At 34.9% G+C, this 15,680-nt stretch overlaps 1 protein-coding gene across 1 annotated transcript; it reads right to left on the reverse strand.

The window, feature by feature from the left end:
* Nucleotides 1-10,585: 10,585 nt before the first annotated feature.
* On the reverse strand, nucleotides 10,586-14,650 carry LOC124534969. Its single transcript, XM_047111002.1, has 2 exons — nucleotides 12,540-14,650; nucleotides 10,586-11,357 (listed from the first exon to the last, which is right to left on the reverse strand). The coding sequence occupies exons 1-2, from the start codon at nucleotides 14,648-14,650 to the stop codon at nucleotides 10,586-10,588; spliced, it is 2,883 nt and encodes a 960-aa protein (XP_046966958.1).
* Between the last annotated feature and the right edge of the window lie 1,030 nt (nucleotides 14,651-15,680).

The following is a 15,680-nucleotide window of genomic DNA, read 5'->3' on the forward strand; positions in this document are numbered from 1 at the left end:
AGAAGAAGTAAGCGAAGATACAGAAAGAGGAAAACGATTACTTTGTTCTATACCATTTGTAGATGTGAATTTATAACAGGAACATGTAATTCAAATTCCACCGATATAATATATTCCTCTCAGTAATTTATAATTTAGCTAAACAGCTTTTGCGTGAATAATGCGAATTGTTTTATGTTATAACATTTACATTTAATAAATTTTACAAAACCGACGATTAGTCATTAGCTGTACGCGAATGAGTTCGTTCAATTTGTACAATGATTTATCAACTATTATATCGCTTAGTGATATCTATGTCCCTTTTTAAACATATATTTGTGTTATTTATGTGAAACATTGGAATATCAGTTTTGGAATGAGTCTCGTATCTATGTTACATTTTAAACGTTTTCAATTCTAAAAGTTTACACTCTCGTCAAATATATTGCTTACAGTAATATGAAAAGCCAATTCAGAATTCAAAAGAAATGTGGAGAATCTTGTCAGAATTTGTGACAGCAGATAATCTCAGGAAGAAGCCAGTTGCTTCGCGGAAACGTCCTCGTCAAAAATTCGATACCTTATCCAAATCAAAATTCGAATCCAGGAACTCGAAACTCAAGCCAACCGTCGAACGTACGAGGCGGCTCGGTGGAATGTGAAACTCCCAAAGGTCCGCGCACCGCAAACGATAATTTGCGTTCGGTTAAAATCGCTTTTAACCTCAGAGCACACGAGCCATGCAAATGTGCGGCCTCCGTGAGTTGCGACGCGGCAGCGATATGAGTTTTTATAAAAACATGCATCGTTGTTTTGTCTTTTAATACTTCAGACACAACCGAAGCAATATTCGCGAGGCGCCGTGTTTTCCTTACATCTGCGGAAGCGGTTTTCGATGTTCACTTACGAAAACAGCGGAAATATTGTATATTTTTTTTATTTTAGGCAAAACAGCAACATGCTCCTTCGTAACATGGAAAGCTTTTCGATGGAACGAGGCTCACAGGGCAATAACTTAAGAACCTTAAACAACTAAATATACTTGAGCATCACGTACACTATAAGACAAACGGACGCACACATATACAAAAAAAACCACACACAGGTGTGTGTGGTTTTTACAGGTGTACAGACCAATAAAACGCTTTTACAGCAATTTATATTTGTAATTGTCTTTTTTTTACTTATTGATTGTAGATATTATTTTAGGATTATTTAATTTAAAAGTAGTTTTCGATTTCGATTATTAGATAGTTGTCAGGTATTTATACACGACCATGAAAGAGAAATGAACAATGATAGATCCAAAATTTCACCTTTATAATATTACCAAAACACAACTGTTATTATACATTACATATTATTGTAAATTTATTTAAATAAAATATATGTGTATGTATATATATACATAACAAAGAAATACCGAGCAGGTATGTATGTAGTGTGTGGCATACCGCAGCGCCTTGCATGTCGATTCAGAAGGCAATTTATGTAGACAGTTGTTTCACTGGATTAAACGGAAATCAATAAATTCAATTGCCTTGGGTAAAGATTACCGCGTAGCTTGATAGCGATAGAAATTGAAACCGATTGAATGGATTGAAAACATTCTACTGTGTTTTCATCATCTACCTACAGTCGTCTTCTTGGCTCAGCAGCAAACCGCCTCGGCACGATGGCAAAGTCACAGCTTTGATCCTTTAGGTATGAGCTCATATTGTAAAATTTAACGGTCAATTTTAATTATAAAATTAATTAACTGTGATAGTAAAATTATTCTCAATATTCATTATATAAAATTACATTATATAAGTATCTGAATAAAAATAACGAATTGTGAAAAATATTTAATTTCAACATTCTAGCTCGTATCTGATGATCTACAAAAGATATTCTTTCGACACACGTACACACACATATAAACATACAAACGCACACTCATTCACGCTTTCATCCGCAGCGCTATTTTGCATTTAAGCTTATATAAAATTAAGTTATGTTTTTGTTTTGTTATTTTTTTTTAATAATTGTTTTTACTTCTTCAAATGACTTTGCTATACATGTTAATACTAGTTTTTATATTAGATTTTCCAGTAAGCGATGGGTTAATTATCCTTAACACAGGTTGTGTACATAATTGAACCCAGAGAGGATAATAAGTTTCACTCTTTGAAAAAACCATTACACCATGCCATATGTTTAAATACAGGCCATAATGTTATTTAGAAGTTGTAAAATAAATGTAATAGCATTGTATTATGAATAAAATTATGGACGTTGTGGTCGTTAATATCTATTTAATTTAATTTAATTTAAATTTAATTTAACTATTTATTAAAGTTGCGAGATACATTGTAAAGGAAAATGTGTACACAGGAAAAATAAGTTTAAAAGGTATACTTATCCCTAGAAGAGATTTCTTCCAGTATACCCAAGAAAGAAGAAACATAGAGAGGAAAGTTAAAAGGTAGACAGGCAAAATCATACAAAAGGAGGAAAGTTACAAAAACAACAAAAAAAAAACATTAAACGTTAAAATCTATGTACGAAAATCATGTGAAATTCAAGTCATTTACAATTTTTCCACGTTCTACAATAATCTCTAACGCCGTGTACATATTAGGCACATATGCTGGTAAACATTTATTGTAATCACGACAATAAGCATTATTAAACATACTAATACTTAAACATATCATATCGCTTAATATGTCTTTAGGTATATAAGGTGTGTGCCTCAAAACGTCCGTTAAATTTGATATTGCTTTCATAAAATACGAGCTACCCTTGATTTGACGCGGGTATAATTAATACTGTACCAGAGAATATTGTAAAATAATATTGCGTTCGAGTAGGCTCTACTGTATTATTATATTTTATTCAATACAAAAGTATTTAAATGAATTCATATATATTGGCCCAGTGGCTTGAACATAGCTTAAACGAAGATTACGGGTTCGATTCTGGCGAGCCTCTGAATTTTCATGAGTTTTACTTGTTTGCTATAAAATACATCGTGTAAATCTCCCACATTTGTATTCACGCATGTGCATTTGAGTAGTGCAGTTAAATAAATCCCATACGCTCTCTTAAAAAGAAAAAGTTTTGCCCAGCTGTGGGCGTTTTATTGAATGTAACAATACGTGTAAATCCTACTGATCAAAATTGCGACATGTTTGCGGCATTTTCCCAAACCGACAATTTCCTCTCGAGCTACATACAATAAGCGATATCACATAAAATGTTTATATGTTGTAGTTTCAGGACGGACATAAAACAATCTATAAACTAGAATTATATAAACGATTCAATCGGATTAGTTGTGAATGAACGAAGTGAATGAATAAAGGAAATTAATTGGAAAATAAAAACAATTATTTCTAATCTTATTATGATCTGTATATATTTCGTGGCAAGAAAGAAAAAGTAAAATAAAAACGTCACATATTTTAGACAATAATAAAATACAACAATGAAATGAAAACGTAACAAAAAAAATACAAAATTTAACAAATTTTAATAACGATACATTTTATATATATATATAAATGGAATCTGAACATTAAAAATATATCCTAATAAATTAAATTAAAACTGAAATACAATTTACAAATATAATTCGACGTCTGCACTCCTGACATAACTCAAAGCATCGAAATTGATAGGTACCTCTCAATTTCAGACATGTTTTCTAACGTCAATGAGATAGCATTTACACAAAGAACATTACGACTTTCATGATCATGACGTTCACCTAAATTGTAATTAAATAAATAATAGGCATTAAATTTATTGCTATAAGACCTCATTACAAAATATCATTATTTCACCGTAATGGCTCGAGTACCATTTAAATGGCAATTTGAGGTTTTGTTACAACTATTAGACGTCAATTTGTAGTCAAAGTTAGGTTAGGTTAGCCCGACGACAGACCGAGCCGAGCAAAGTTAAGTGATTAATATTTCGGCTATTACTAATATCTATCAAATTGTATGTTTCATAATGTAAGACATAAGAGTATTTCTTTCTCCTTTCGTCTATTGACGATTTCGAGGTTCTGTGTTCATTTCTCAGACCGAGATTATCAACGACCGCTTCTAAATTCCCACCGCTGGGCTAAGGCCTCCTATCCTTTTGATGGGAAAGTTTTGGAACATATTCCACCACGCTGTTCCAATGGGGATTAGTGGAAGCTTGCCGAGCTTATCATTATTGGGTTCCAAAAAAAGTTTGCATTGGTCATTGGCTTGAACGCGGTTTGTGCGTGCGTGTGTGTGTTTGAGCATACGCTTGTGAATTAAATCCTGGACAGTAAGCTAGTCTGCGTTAACAATCGGAGATTCCTACCTTGGTTATATTAGATAGTCAGATTATAGAAAAACATACACACGATTTTACATCACGTACGTCATCAATTAATCTAACATTCCTCATCTGCCTTCCTAACATTAAAAAGAGAGGTATCGTGGGACAGCCAGAAATAAAATACCACGTGGCGAAATAAATTCGACCTTTATGTTTACAAGCAAGTACTTTCCTCATAAACGGACCACTTCTTGCACTTTTAAATGTAAGTCGAGACAAAATAATTGATAGAACTCGTAATATTATAGAAACGCTACGAACATTTATCCGTCTATGTATTTAAGAAGCGTAAAATTATATCTAGTCGAAATAATCGCTGCCATGCGGCCGAGCCGGCCCATTACCTTTGGCCGGCGGCCAAAAGCCTACACCGATGTACCGTATCCTTGTACATTTATTTATTTAAAGACAACTTTATTGTGTCCCGAGTAATATATACGTGGGATTATTCATTCCTTTGTCAATACACCACGGACTTCAATTTAATTATTTAATTCAAAGACGCTTCCTTCACAAATACGATATCAAAAATATCGAAACGGAAAGTCGTATAAATTTGCTCAAGATAAATGCTTTATTTTCTACGGTTTCCAGTACAATCAACAAAAGACAGATAAAAGTACTTAGGAGAATCTTTACAAAAGTAGTTATTTTTAAAGTTACAAGCAATAATGGCTACCTAGTAGGGTCGGGTCTAGAAAGAGGCAAAGGTTAGGAAGAGTAAAGATGCAGATATTAGTAAGTCACAGCGGTTTTGGCATCTGCATACATCAAATAGCAAGACGAGAATATTGCTGTGTCGTTACGTCGCTGTACCCTCTCATGCGACAAATATTAAAGATACCTCTTGCTGGTCAGTATAGGAAATGCCACGCTTGATAGGTAGAGAGCTTAATGAGCGGAGCTAGTCGCTGTAGTAAAGGAAACCTCTGACCCGCTTCGACAAAGACAAAACGGGACAAAGCAGACTGTGCTTCGCGCGCATTTTCTTCGGGCGAACATTTACTAGTCAGAGTTTATAGAGTTTTTGCTGAAGCTGTATTTTGTCCATTAGATTGGAGTGTAAGCGATTTTGTAACGTCCTACAATTTCAAAGAGTTAACCGATGATTTTGAGTCGTCTAATAATAAAAAGTGAGCGCACAAGAATTTTCTAGCAGTAATGTATATTGTGTGTATTACACAGCTTAGTAGATATATATAAAGATAAGGTTTAGTTAAATACTTTTCTGTATAAATATGTTGTTGTATAAAATAATTAAATTTCACCAATACATTTAAACTAATAAATAAATTTAAAAAAAAAAAATAAAAAAATAAATTTAAAAAAAAAATTTTGTTTATTAATTATTCAATAGTCACAATACAGCAGTACAGTATGTACACATACTGCATCCGCTTGAAATAGATGCAGGAATGCTGCAGCATTACTCCGTTGAATCGCAATTCCGACTGTCTGGGAGAAAAATGAACGAGTCTCCCTTGTGTCTCCTGTGGAGGCAATAACACAGATACCATGTGAGATCACAGAAGAATTTGTATCATTAATTTTGACACTTAGGTTTCTATTTTCCACAAATTTCTTGTAACATCAGTGCTCTGATAGGAAACTCATAGAGAATGGAAAAATTCCAAGAATTAACTCCAAATATTAACGTTTTATTATATATTTATACTAACAATTAATTGATTATGTTTTCTGATAATTAAAAAATACAAGTAAAAACAAAAAGCATAATCCCAGGCCATAGCAAATCTGATATTCTATATCTTTGGTAATTTACTTAACGAAGTGCAGAAAACCTTCGTAGCAATCAAATTAATATCGATAATAACTGTATCACGTTGCCGGTCAGATGAACCCGCTCGCACTATAATCTAGTAATCACGTTCGCTAAGTACACAAATTGTCTACGTCCGGCGGACCGCGTAACGGGCTATAAAGCCCTCATTAATTACAAATATAAACTTACTTTAAATCAGGTCGATGACCGGACCAGACACTTAATTAAATATCTATATTGTAGCTGCAGTTTGTGACGTTTACAATAATTAATATCTTGATACTGAAAGTGGACATACGTAAAATATGCAAATTTGTTCATTAAAACCTTTTTTGTCGAAACCATTATTGAAAAACTAAGAAAAATTTAATTTATCTAAAAACCATAATATAAATTTCAAAACTTAAAATAAAGCTGTCCTAAAATAATGTATTTCAGCGCTCATCACTGAGATTCACTCAAACCTACCTACCTATATGATATACATTAGTACTTTTTGTCTACAATCGTACAAATTATTATAAATTCAGAATTCCTCGCGCGCCGCTCGCCTTTTGTCCTCGAACATTCCATAAAATATCTTAAATCTCTGAAAGTACAAAATTTAGAAACGTAAACGAAAATTTTTATTTTAAGACATTGCTTACACTTATGTGTCATTTATCTTGATAAGGGTTAATACTATGTGACAAATAAATCGAGCTGAAGTAACGACTGCCTTCCCATTTTTGTACGAAAAATCTTTTATGATATACTCTATCTCTTTATCTGTAGTTTTCGATAGGAAGGAATGCACAACTATAAGTATATTAATTATATATATTCATGACTTGATCACGTGAACTATCAACAGAAAAAGAATTCCTAATAACACTGTGGAACCAGCTTTCGCCGGCGGTTTTTTCCGAACCGATACGATTTGGGAACTTTCAAAAAAAGAGCGTACTCCTTCCTTAAAGGCCGGCAATGCACCTGCAAGCCCCCCGGCATTGACATCAGGAAGATAAATACTATCAATAAAGTAATCACCACACCAAACAAAAACGAGACTTTGTTGAAGGACTTCAACATCAGCAGTGAGTTTCCGTTAGAATTGATTTCGAATCGTACGCAAAAAAAAAACGTACGCTGATACGCAGAACGATTCATGTATTCTATAAATTTTACAACAACAACAACAGCCTGTAAATTTCTCACTACTGGGCTAAGGTCTCCTCTCCCTTTGGGGAGAAGATTTGGAACATATTCGACCACGCTTTTCCAATGTGGGTTGGTAGGAAACACACGTAGCAAAATTCCTATGACATTAGAGAAATACAGGTTTCCCCATTATATCTTCCTTCACCGCCGAGCACGAAATGAATTATAAACACAAATTATGCACAAGAATATTCTGTGGTGCTTGCTTGGATTTGAACCTGCAATCATTGGTTGAGATACACGCGTGCTTACCACTGGGCCATCTCGGCTCTATAAATTTTACAGTTAATGTCATTTATCACTGTTTTACAGATCAGTTCGGAACATTATCAAAAATGCAAAGTAACTCTTTCTCTCGTTTTATAAGATCATCACAGTAAAACCACTGGAACGATCGTAATGAAACTTGACACACAGCTAGCCTGGGACCTCAATAAGGACGTAGGCGTATAAATTACGGGATTTAGACGAGAATACGGGATCTACTAAAATAATTTTAACGCGGACTAAATCTAGGGATCTTTTTAAACATAAACATTACCTACCTAATTAATCTATATACATGTTTTAAAGAATCCACAAATATCAGATACAAAATTGATTTATGAGTTATGTCGTTGATAAGCGCCCGGGATAGGGTTTATCTAAAGTACGACGCAAAGGGCTAAATGTCAGAACAATAATAAGTCTAAGTTATTAATATACAAAGAAGCAAATGTAATACGCGAGCTCCATTTTATAATACAACTAGTTGCTAGGCGTTCTTCTTCTTCGATCTTATTGATCGTCAATATTGGTTATCTTTAATTGTTTTTATTGACATGACTTTGTATTTCAAATGTTGGACAAGAGGAACTAATTGGATTACTCACAGGTTTTTCTCAGCAAAATCTACCTGAACTATTTTTTCATTTAATAAAATGGCGTACAATAATAGTTTTGAGTTTATTTGAATTAAAAATAAAGCATAATTTCAATGAAATTTAACAATGAAATTGAATGAGTTTTAGTATCAAAAGTCAGAGTAGCTATGACCAGGTTAACAAATAAGGCATCCGGCAGATATCACGTGATCATCAATGTTCCTGCTGATGTGGGGCGATATGTAAACAATAATCGTGTTTGGTCATCATTATATAGACTACACGAGCAATTATTTCGGTTGACTGATTGATATTTCATGTTCAATGCAAATACAGGCTAAACCAGTATTGCATAATGTTGTTTAGATCTTTAAAGACGTATCAGCTCAAATGTTACCCACATATATGTATTATAAATATAAGGAGCTTAGTGATGGTATTAGTTGATGGTTTATTTAATTCAGTAAATAAAATAAAATATAACGCCGTGTTTACCAGTAAACGTGAACATTCAAATCATTAAATAAATCCTCTGAATGAGGCTCGGAACTTATTGTGCCACACTGCTCCTATGCTGCTTGGTGTGAGTCCACAATTTGAAAATACGTGCGTGCATGCTGTTGAACCATCTCGGGTCTTATCTTTACCATCAATAAAAATAATAAAAAAAAAAATTGTGCAACAGAATTTTAAATCTGTTTATTTGAATAAAGCAACGCTGCGAGTTTCTTGCTCTCTTCTAGCTAGATTCTGTTTTCCGAAACGCTTGTAGTATTTAAATATTAACGATTCAAAAACGCTGTATTATAAAAAGCTAAAATTGTTTTCATTGAAGGGATTTACATTATTCCAAAATACTATAATTAGGGTATCATTATATATCTTAGAATATCATGCAAAGTCGGGGCGAGTCGCTGGTACATAATACGCAAAAAGGTACGTCGTTGTATGCTGTTAAAAATAGAGGCGTTCAAAATAAACATAAAGCTATAGTAGAATATTATGCTCATAAATCAAGAAGTATATAAAATTATTAATAATCTCCTCACAAGCCATCATAAATTCTCTAAGACAATAGAAATTTAATATCGTCAGGAAAGATGTAATTTTACGTTAAAGTTTTGCAATAGATAACTCCTTCATTGGAAACCGCTGGCAGATGGAGTTATCGAGTGCTACTTTCGCTCTAAATCAATAAGCTTTGATTGTATAATACTATTGTTTAAACTTGCCGTTTCATTATGTTTACCGGCTGAATTGTGTGCAATAATATTTCAATCATATTCAAACATGGACTCATTAACATTATTTATTAATTACATGAAGCCTCTATAAAGCTGGTTTATCAAATTTGCGCTTAAAACGAGTATGATCCTATTATATCACGTTCCGGTATTAACAGATTTGAAAATTGTTGTGACTCACTTTATTTCAATTTGACATGTTACAACATTTTACTTGGTGATAGGGCTTTGTGCAAGCCCGTCTGGGTAGGTACCACCCACTCATCAGTTATTCTACCGCCAAACAATTACAGTACTCAGTATTGTTGTATTTCGGTTTGAAGGGAGAGTGAGCCAGCGTACAGACACAAGGGACATAGCATCTTAGTTCCCAAGATTGGTGGCACATTGACGAAGTAAGGAGTAGTTAATATTTCTTACAGCTTCATTTTCTATGGGCGATGGTTACCACTTACCATCAGGTGGCCCATATGCTCGCCCGCCAACCTATACCATAAAAAAAATAAAAAAATACAATAAATTTTGTAAAAACTACTTTTGACTAAAGATATTATTAAACTTAAGTTAGTTTTATTTTTCTAGGGATGCTATATAATCGTCACATAGCATGTGTCAGGTAAAAGGAAGAAATCTATTTATTATTTGTCCTTAGCTAAAAATAGTTTTACCATTATTCTAATCAAAAACAATTTAATCCGTATATTGTTCGTATTGTGCAATAATATTAAATTTATAAAAAAAGAATAAAAATAATGTCTCAATTAATAATTCTTAAATTTAGAATATATACAAAGAACCAACTTTCAGAAAAATCTCTGAACAAACCTTTACTCTGAGGAGTACCTTAGAGGTTTAAATAAAACACTGCCGAAGGATTTACAATTGATTTTTTTTATTAAAAGTTAACTCAACACTTAACTGTTCGATAAGGAATGTTGCTTACGCGATCTAATGTATTAGTGGCGCCATCTGTTGACGCCTAGCATCAGTTTTACATTGGACATACCGCCCACCAAGAACTAGGTTATGCCTTGTTCTTCAAATTACATTTTTATGTTCTTAATTTTAACTTTAGAAATATTACTATAAAGAAAAACATAACAGTGATAACATTACTTTCATTCTTATTTACTACTTTTATACTAATTTTATTCGGCAACAGGTAATATACATAGTTTTTGAGTTGGCCGTTTTATAACACCACCCTTTGTTTTTATATCTACAACTCTGACTATGTCGTCTACACCTGGATAGGTGGCGATCACTTTGCCAAAGAGCCAACGCGATGGAGGTAAGCCGTCCTCCTTGACTACTACGACGTCATTCAATTTTGGTTGAGGATTGTGCTTGTTCCATTTGTATCTCAGCAGGAATTTATTAAGATACTCGTCCGACCATTGCTGCCAAAATGATTGAAGCATGCGTTGAGTGTATTGCCACCGCCTCAAAGAACCCACACTGAAAGATCCAACATCATGATCTGGCGCAGTTAGTAATGGCTCACCAATGAGAAAGTGTCCGGGAGTTAAAATATTGCCTATTTCAGATTGGCTTGGAATTACCGACAGGGGGCAAGAATGGAGGCAAGCCTCTATCTGACTAAGAACTGTTGCCATTTCTTCGTACGTCAAAGTTGAATTTCCGATTATTCTCTTGAGGTGATTTTTCACCGACTTGACACCGGCCTCCCACAATCCGCCGAAGTTGGGCGAATGGGCAGGTATGAAATGCCATTCGCAATCATTTGTTGCTAGTGATGCAGCGACCTCGGCTAGCATCTGTTTGCGTTCTGAGATAGCGCGTTTTTTCAGTTCTCCTGATGCTCCAATGGAGTTGGTGCCGTTGTCGTACGTCGTACGTTTGAAGGCCTGTAAGAACCCTTCCGTAGTCAAGTCACTGACAACTTCCAAATGTATGGCTCTGGTGGCCATACAGATAAATAAAGCGATATATCCTTTATAAGATTTGTGACCTCGACCTTTGGTTGTTCTCAGTTGGATTGGTCCCGCGTAATCAACACCACTGTGCTTAAATGCGCGTGTAGGGGTTGTTCTGACGGTAGGTACCTGTCCAATGAAAGGAGCCTTTGTGACTGCTGCGTTCTTAACACAAGTCACACATTTGCGCTAGTGTGATTTAACTAACTGTTTCGCTCCGAGAATCCAATACCTAGTTTGTATATAGTTTAATGTAAGTTGCGGTCCTCCATGAAGTGTTTGTTTGTGGGCATCGGCTATGATAAGTTGGGTTAAGTGCGACTGTTTCGGCATTACAATTGGATGCTTTCTATTATAACCGAGATTTGAAAGATCTAATCTGCCTCCTACTCTCAAGATATTATCGGGATCAATGAACGGATTTAATGAGCGAAGGTTATTGCCTTTAGGTAAGTCTTTTTTCTTTGATATTAGTTTAAGTTCTTTTCCGAAATGATTTGTTTGAACTTTAATTATACAAATATTTAGTGCTTCCTTCAACTCTTTAGCTGTGATATATTTTACATTATTTTTATTTTCGTTTTTACAATTATATATAAATCTTTTACAGTATGCAATTATTCTAGTCATTTTAGTAAGCGATGAATATTTATCCCATATGTCTGCTTTATGTTCCACTATAGCGCAATTTGTTTTACTTTTTATTGCTTCTAAATCTGTTACAGTAGTTTTGGGTTTATTATACGTGATATTTTTATGATAGAGAAATTCCGGTCCACTGAACCAAACTTTGGCGTTTAGTAGTTCAGATGGATGTAATCCTCGCGACGCACAGTCTGCCGGGTTTTGCTTGGATGTAACGTGTGACCAGTTTTGTGGATCGAGGTTTGTATGAATTTCTGATACACGGTTAGCTACAAAAACACTCCATTTACTTGGATGGTTGTTCAACCACGCAAGGACGACACTTGAGTCAGTCCATGCGTGTATATTGCTTTTCTTTATATTAAAAACCATTGCTACTTCTATTATTAATTTGCTTAACAGTACAGCTCCGCATAATTCTAACCTCGGAATGGAAACTTGTTTTACTGGAGCTACCTTTGTTTTTGAGGTGATTAAAGACACGTTTATGTTGCCTAAAGAATTAACTACTCGTACTTACACAACTGCGGCGTATGCTGATTTCGATGCATCACAGAAGCCGTGAATTTCAACTTCGTGGTCATCTGTGTGAGTGCCGATCCATCTTGGTATGCGAATTTCACGTAACTTTAATTGTTCTTCGCGGTAAGTTAACCACTCATTTAAAAGATTATTTGGAACGATTTCGTCCCAGCTTAATCCTGATAACCAAAGCTTCTGGATCATAATTTTTGCTATTATTACACTAGGTCCTACCCATCCTAATGGGTCATAGAGACGAGATATATCCGATATAATCATCCTTTTGGTTACAGGTTGCTGCAACGTCGGAAGATTAACTGAATAACGAAAGGTGTCGTCGCGTCGGTTCCAGGTGAGTCCCATTATTTTTATTAATTCGTCTTCCTTGATTTTTAATTCTTCCTCCATTTCTAGTTCCTTTCCTGCTTTTTTATCCCTTTCCTCCCTTTTCATTAATTCCAAGAGTTCATTGTTATTGCTATTCCATTTTTGAAGTTTGAATTTTGCCCTTCCTAGTAGTTCATTCATTTGTGTGAAGATTTTGTATCCTTGCTCGACATTTTCACAACCACTCAAGAAGTCATCAACATAGAAAGATTTCAGTATTGTTTCCGCTGCCATTGGATAATCAGCACCATCATCGTGCGCTACCTGCTGCAGTGTCTTGACTGCGAGATATGGAGCAGAAGCTGTGCCGAAAGTAACCCGGGTAAGTTTGTAATGTTTTATTTCTGAATTAGGATTTTCTCTCCATAGAATTCTTTGGAAATCATTATCACGATTGTCGGTCTTCACTTGACGGTACATCTTAACAATATCAGCTGACATGCAAATTGAGGTCAGCCTCCAACGCATTATGATGTGCCGTAGCTCCGGCTGCAAAGTAGGTCCTATTGCTAGTTGATCGTTTAATGACATATTGTTTTTACCCTTGCAGGACGCGTCGTAAACTATTCTTACTTTCGTAGTTTCTTTGTCATCACGAACCACAGCGTGGTGGGGTAAGTAAATAGCCTTTGGGTTATCGATTTCTTCCGGAGATATAAGTTCCATATGATTTAATTTTAAGTACTCATCAATTACTTCTTGATATTTTACTCTTAATGTTTTATCCTTTTCTAATTTACGTTCAAGTGATTTCAGACGATGTTCTGCGATGTCTCGAGAAGAAGTGACTTGAGGAGCTTCAACTTTAAATGGAAGGCGAACAATATACCTACCGTCACTCTCTCTACGGGTATTGGTTTTGAAGTGTTGTTCACAGAATTTCTCTTCATCAGTGAAAAGTTTATCTTTGGGTAGTTGAATGTCTGCTTCAAGTTCCCAGAATCTTTTTAAATCAGATGTGCAATGACAATGCATTACGTTTATGTGACTAGCGGGCTTGGTATTTGATTCGATTACTCCAGATAAAATCCAACCTAAACATGTTGCTTGGGCCAGTGGTGTACCAAGCGGTCCTCGTTTTATTCCTGCACGAAGTATTTTTGTATATACTTCAGCTCCCAAAAGAATGTCGATTCTATTGGGTGTGTGATATTCGGGATCTGCTTGCAATAATTTTTTTTGTTGTAACCACTCCATCGGTTCGATTTTCTCGGCTGGTAATGGAGACGTTATGCATTTGATAACGTGTGCGTTCACTGAAATTTTTACAGTGGGATCATACATTGATTTTAATGTGAACTGGACTGCGGCCTTCGATACCACATCCTTTTCTCCACCCAAACCTGCAATAAGATTAATGGTAGGTTTTTTCTTGAGACCCAGATACTGGACTGCCGACTCCGTTACAAAAGATGACTGCGAGCCCTGGTCTATTAAAGCCCTTAGTTTGTAATCTTCCCCATTTCTCGATGTGACCTTGACTACCGCCGTGGCTAGCAAGACCTGCTGAAATATTTTACCTGTCGAGAAACAGGAGACCAATGATGCTGAATGGTTTGAAGGATTGTTTGAAGGTGTGACAATACTCTTGTTTGGCTTGTTGTCACCCTCGTTACAGGTAGTGTTTTTACCCTCGGGATGAAGAAGCGAGTGGTGTTTTTGTTTGCAAATGCGACACCGTGAATTGCTATGGCACTCTTTGGCAGAATGATTACCTCCCATGCAGTTGAAACAAATGTTCTTGTCGTAAACAAACTTACAACGATCGTCTACTTTATATTTATGAAATTGTTTACAATTACATAGTTTGTGATTATCCGAACATAATGGACAAGATACATTATCATTTGTTACATGGAGTGCTTTTATTTTACTATTAGGTTGGGTTTTCGTTGATCTTGGATCAAGACACTCTACAGCGCGGAAAGTTTCGGATAAAAATTCAGTAAAGTGTTTGTAAGTAGGAAGTTCTTCAGAAGAGATAGTTTTGGTAACATGAAACTCCCACTGACGTCTAGTTTCTGGATCCAATTTCAACGTGAGGATGTGAATCAACAATACATCCCATGATTCTGTATCGATTCCCAAACCTTGAAGTGTAGCTAAACATGTGTTAGTAGTATCGACGAGGTCTCTCAAACCATTAGCCGATTCAACTTGAAGGTTTTTCTGGCTCAAAAGTTTCTTTAACGTTTGATGACAAATGTATTTTTTATTATTATAACGTTCCTGCAATAGTTGCCAAGAACGTGTAAAATTGCCATTATCTATTGGAACGTGTCTAAGCAACTGTTCAGCATCACCTACAAGATAACTTTATAAATAATGTAGTTTTTGAATGTCATCAAAGGAAGAGTTATTTATTATTAATGATGTGAACATTTGTTTAAACGTTGTCCATTCAGAATAATTGCCAGAGAAATTAGGAATATTGATTTTGGGGTACTTTACATTACTCATAGGTTTCTCACAATGAGAGTTAACATTGGAAGTGCTTTCGTTAAAATTCTTTAGTGCTAATTTTAATTCTGTTTTGTATGAGATATAAATGTCTTCAGTCTTATCGTAAACATCATTCGAAATGTAACTAGAACTATTTAATTCTTTAGGATTAGAGCTACGCATAAGTTCTTTGTGTCCAGATAAAAATTCAAACCATAATTGGTCTAACGAGTCAATTCGATTTTCGACATACTCTTTAATAATGCGCTCCTTAGGCGACTTTTTAAAATTAGCTCTGGCTTTACTAATG

The sequence above is a fragment of the Vanessa cardui genome, chromosome 13 (assembly GCF_905220365.1).
Source record: "Vanessa cardui chromosome 13, ilVanCard2.1, whole genome shotgun sequence".
NCBI classification, from domain to species: domain Eukaryota; kingdom Metazoa; phylum Arthropoda; class Insecta; order Lepidoptera; family Nymphalidae; genus Vanessa; species Vanessa cardui.

Coding starts and splice junctions, on each gene's coding strand:
- LOC124534969 (XM_047111002.1), bottom strand. CDS start 14,650: ATGGGAGGTAATCATTCTGCCAAAGAGTGCCATAGCAATTCACGGTGT. Junction 11,358..12,539: donor TCAGCATACGCCGCAGTTGT/GTAAGTACGAGT, acceptor TATGGCCACCAG/AGCCATACATTTGGAAGTTG.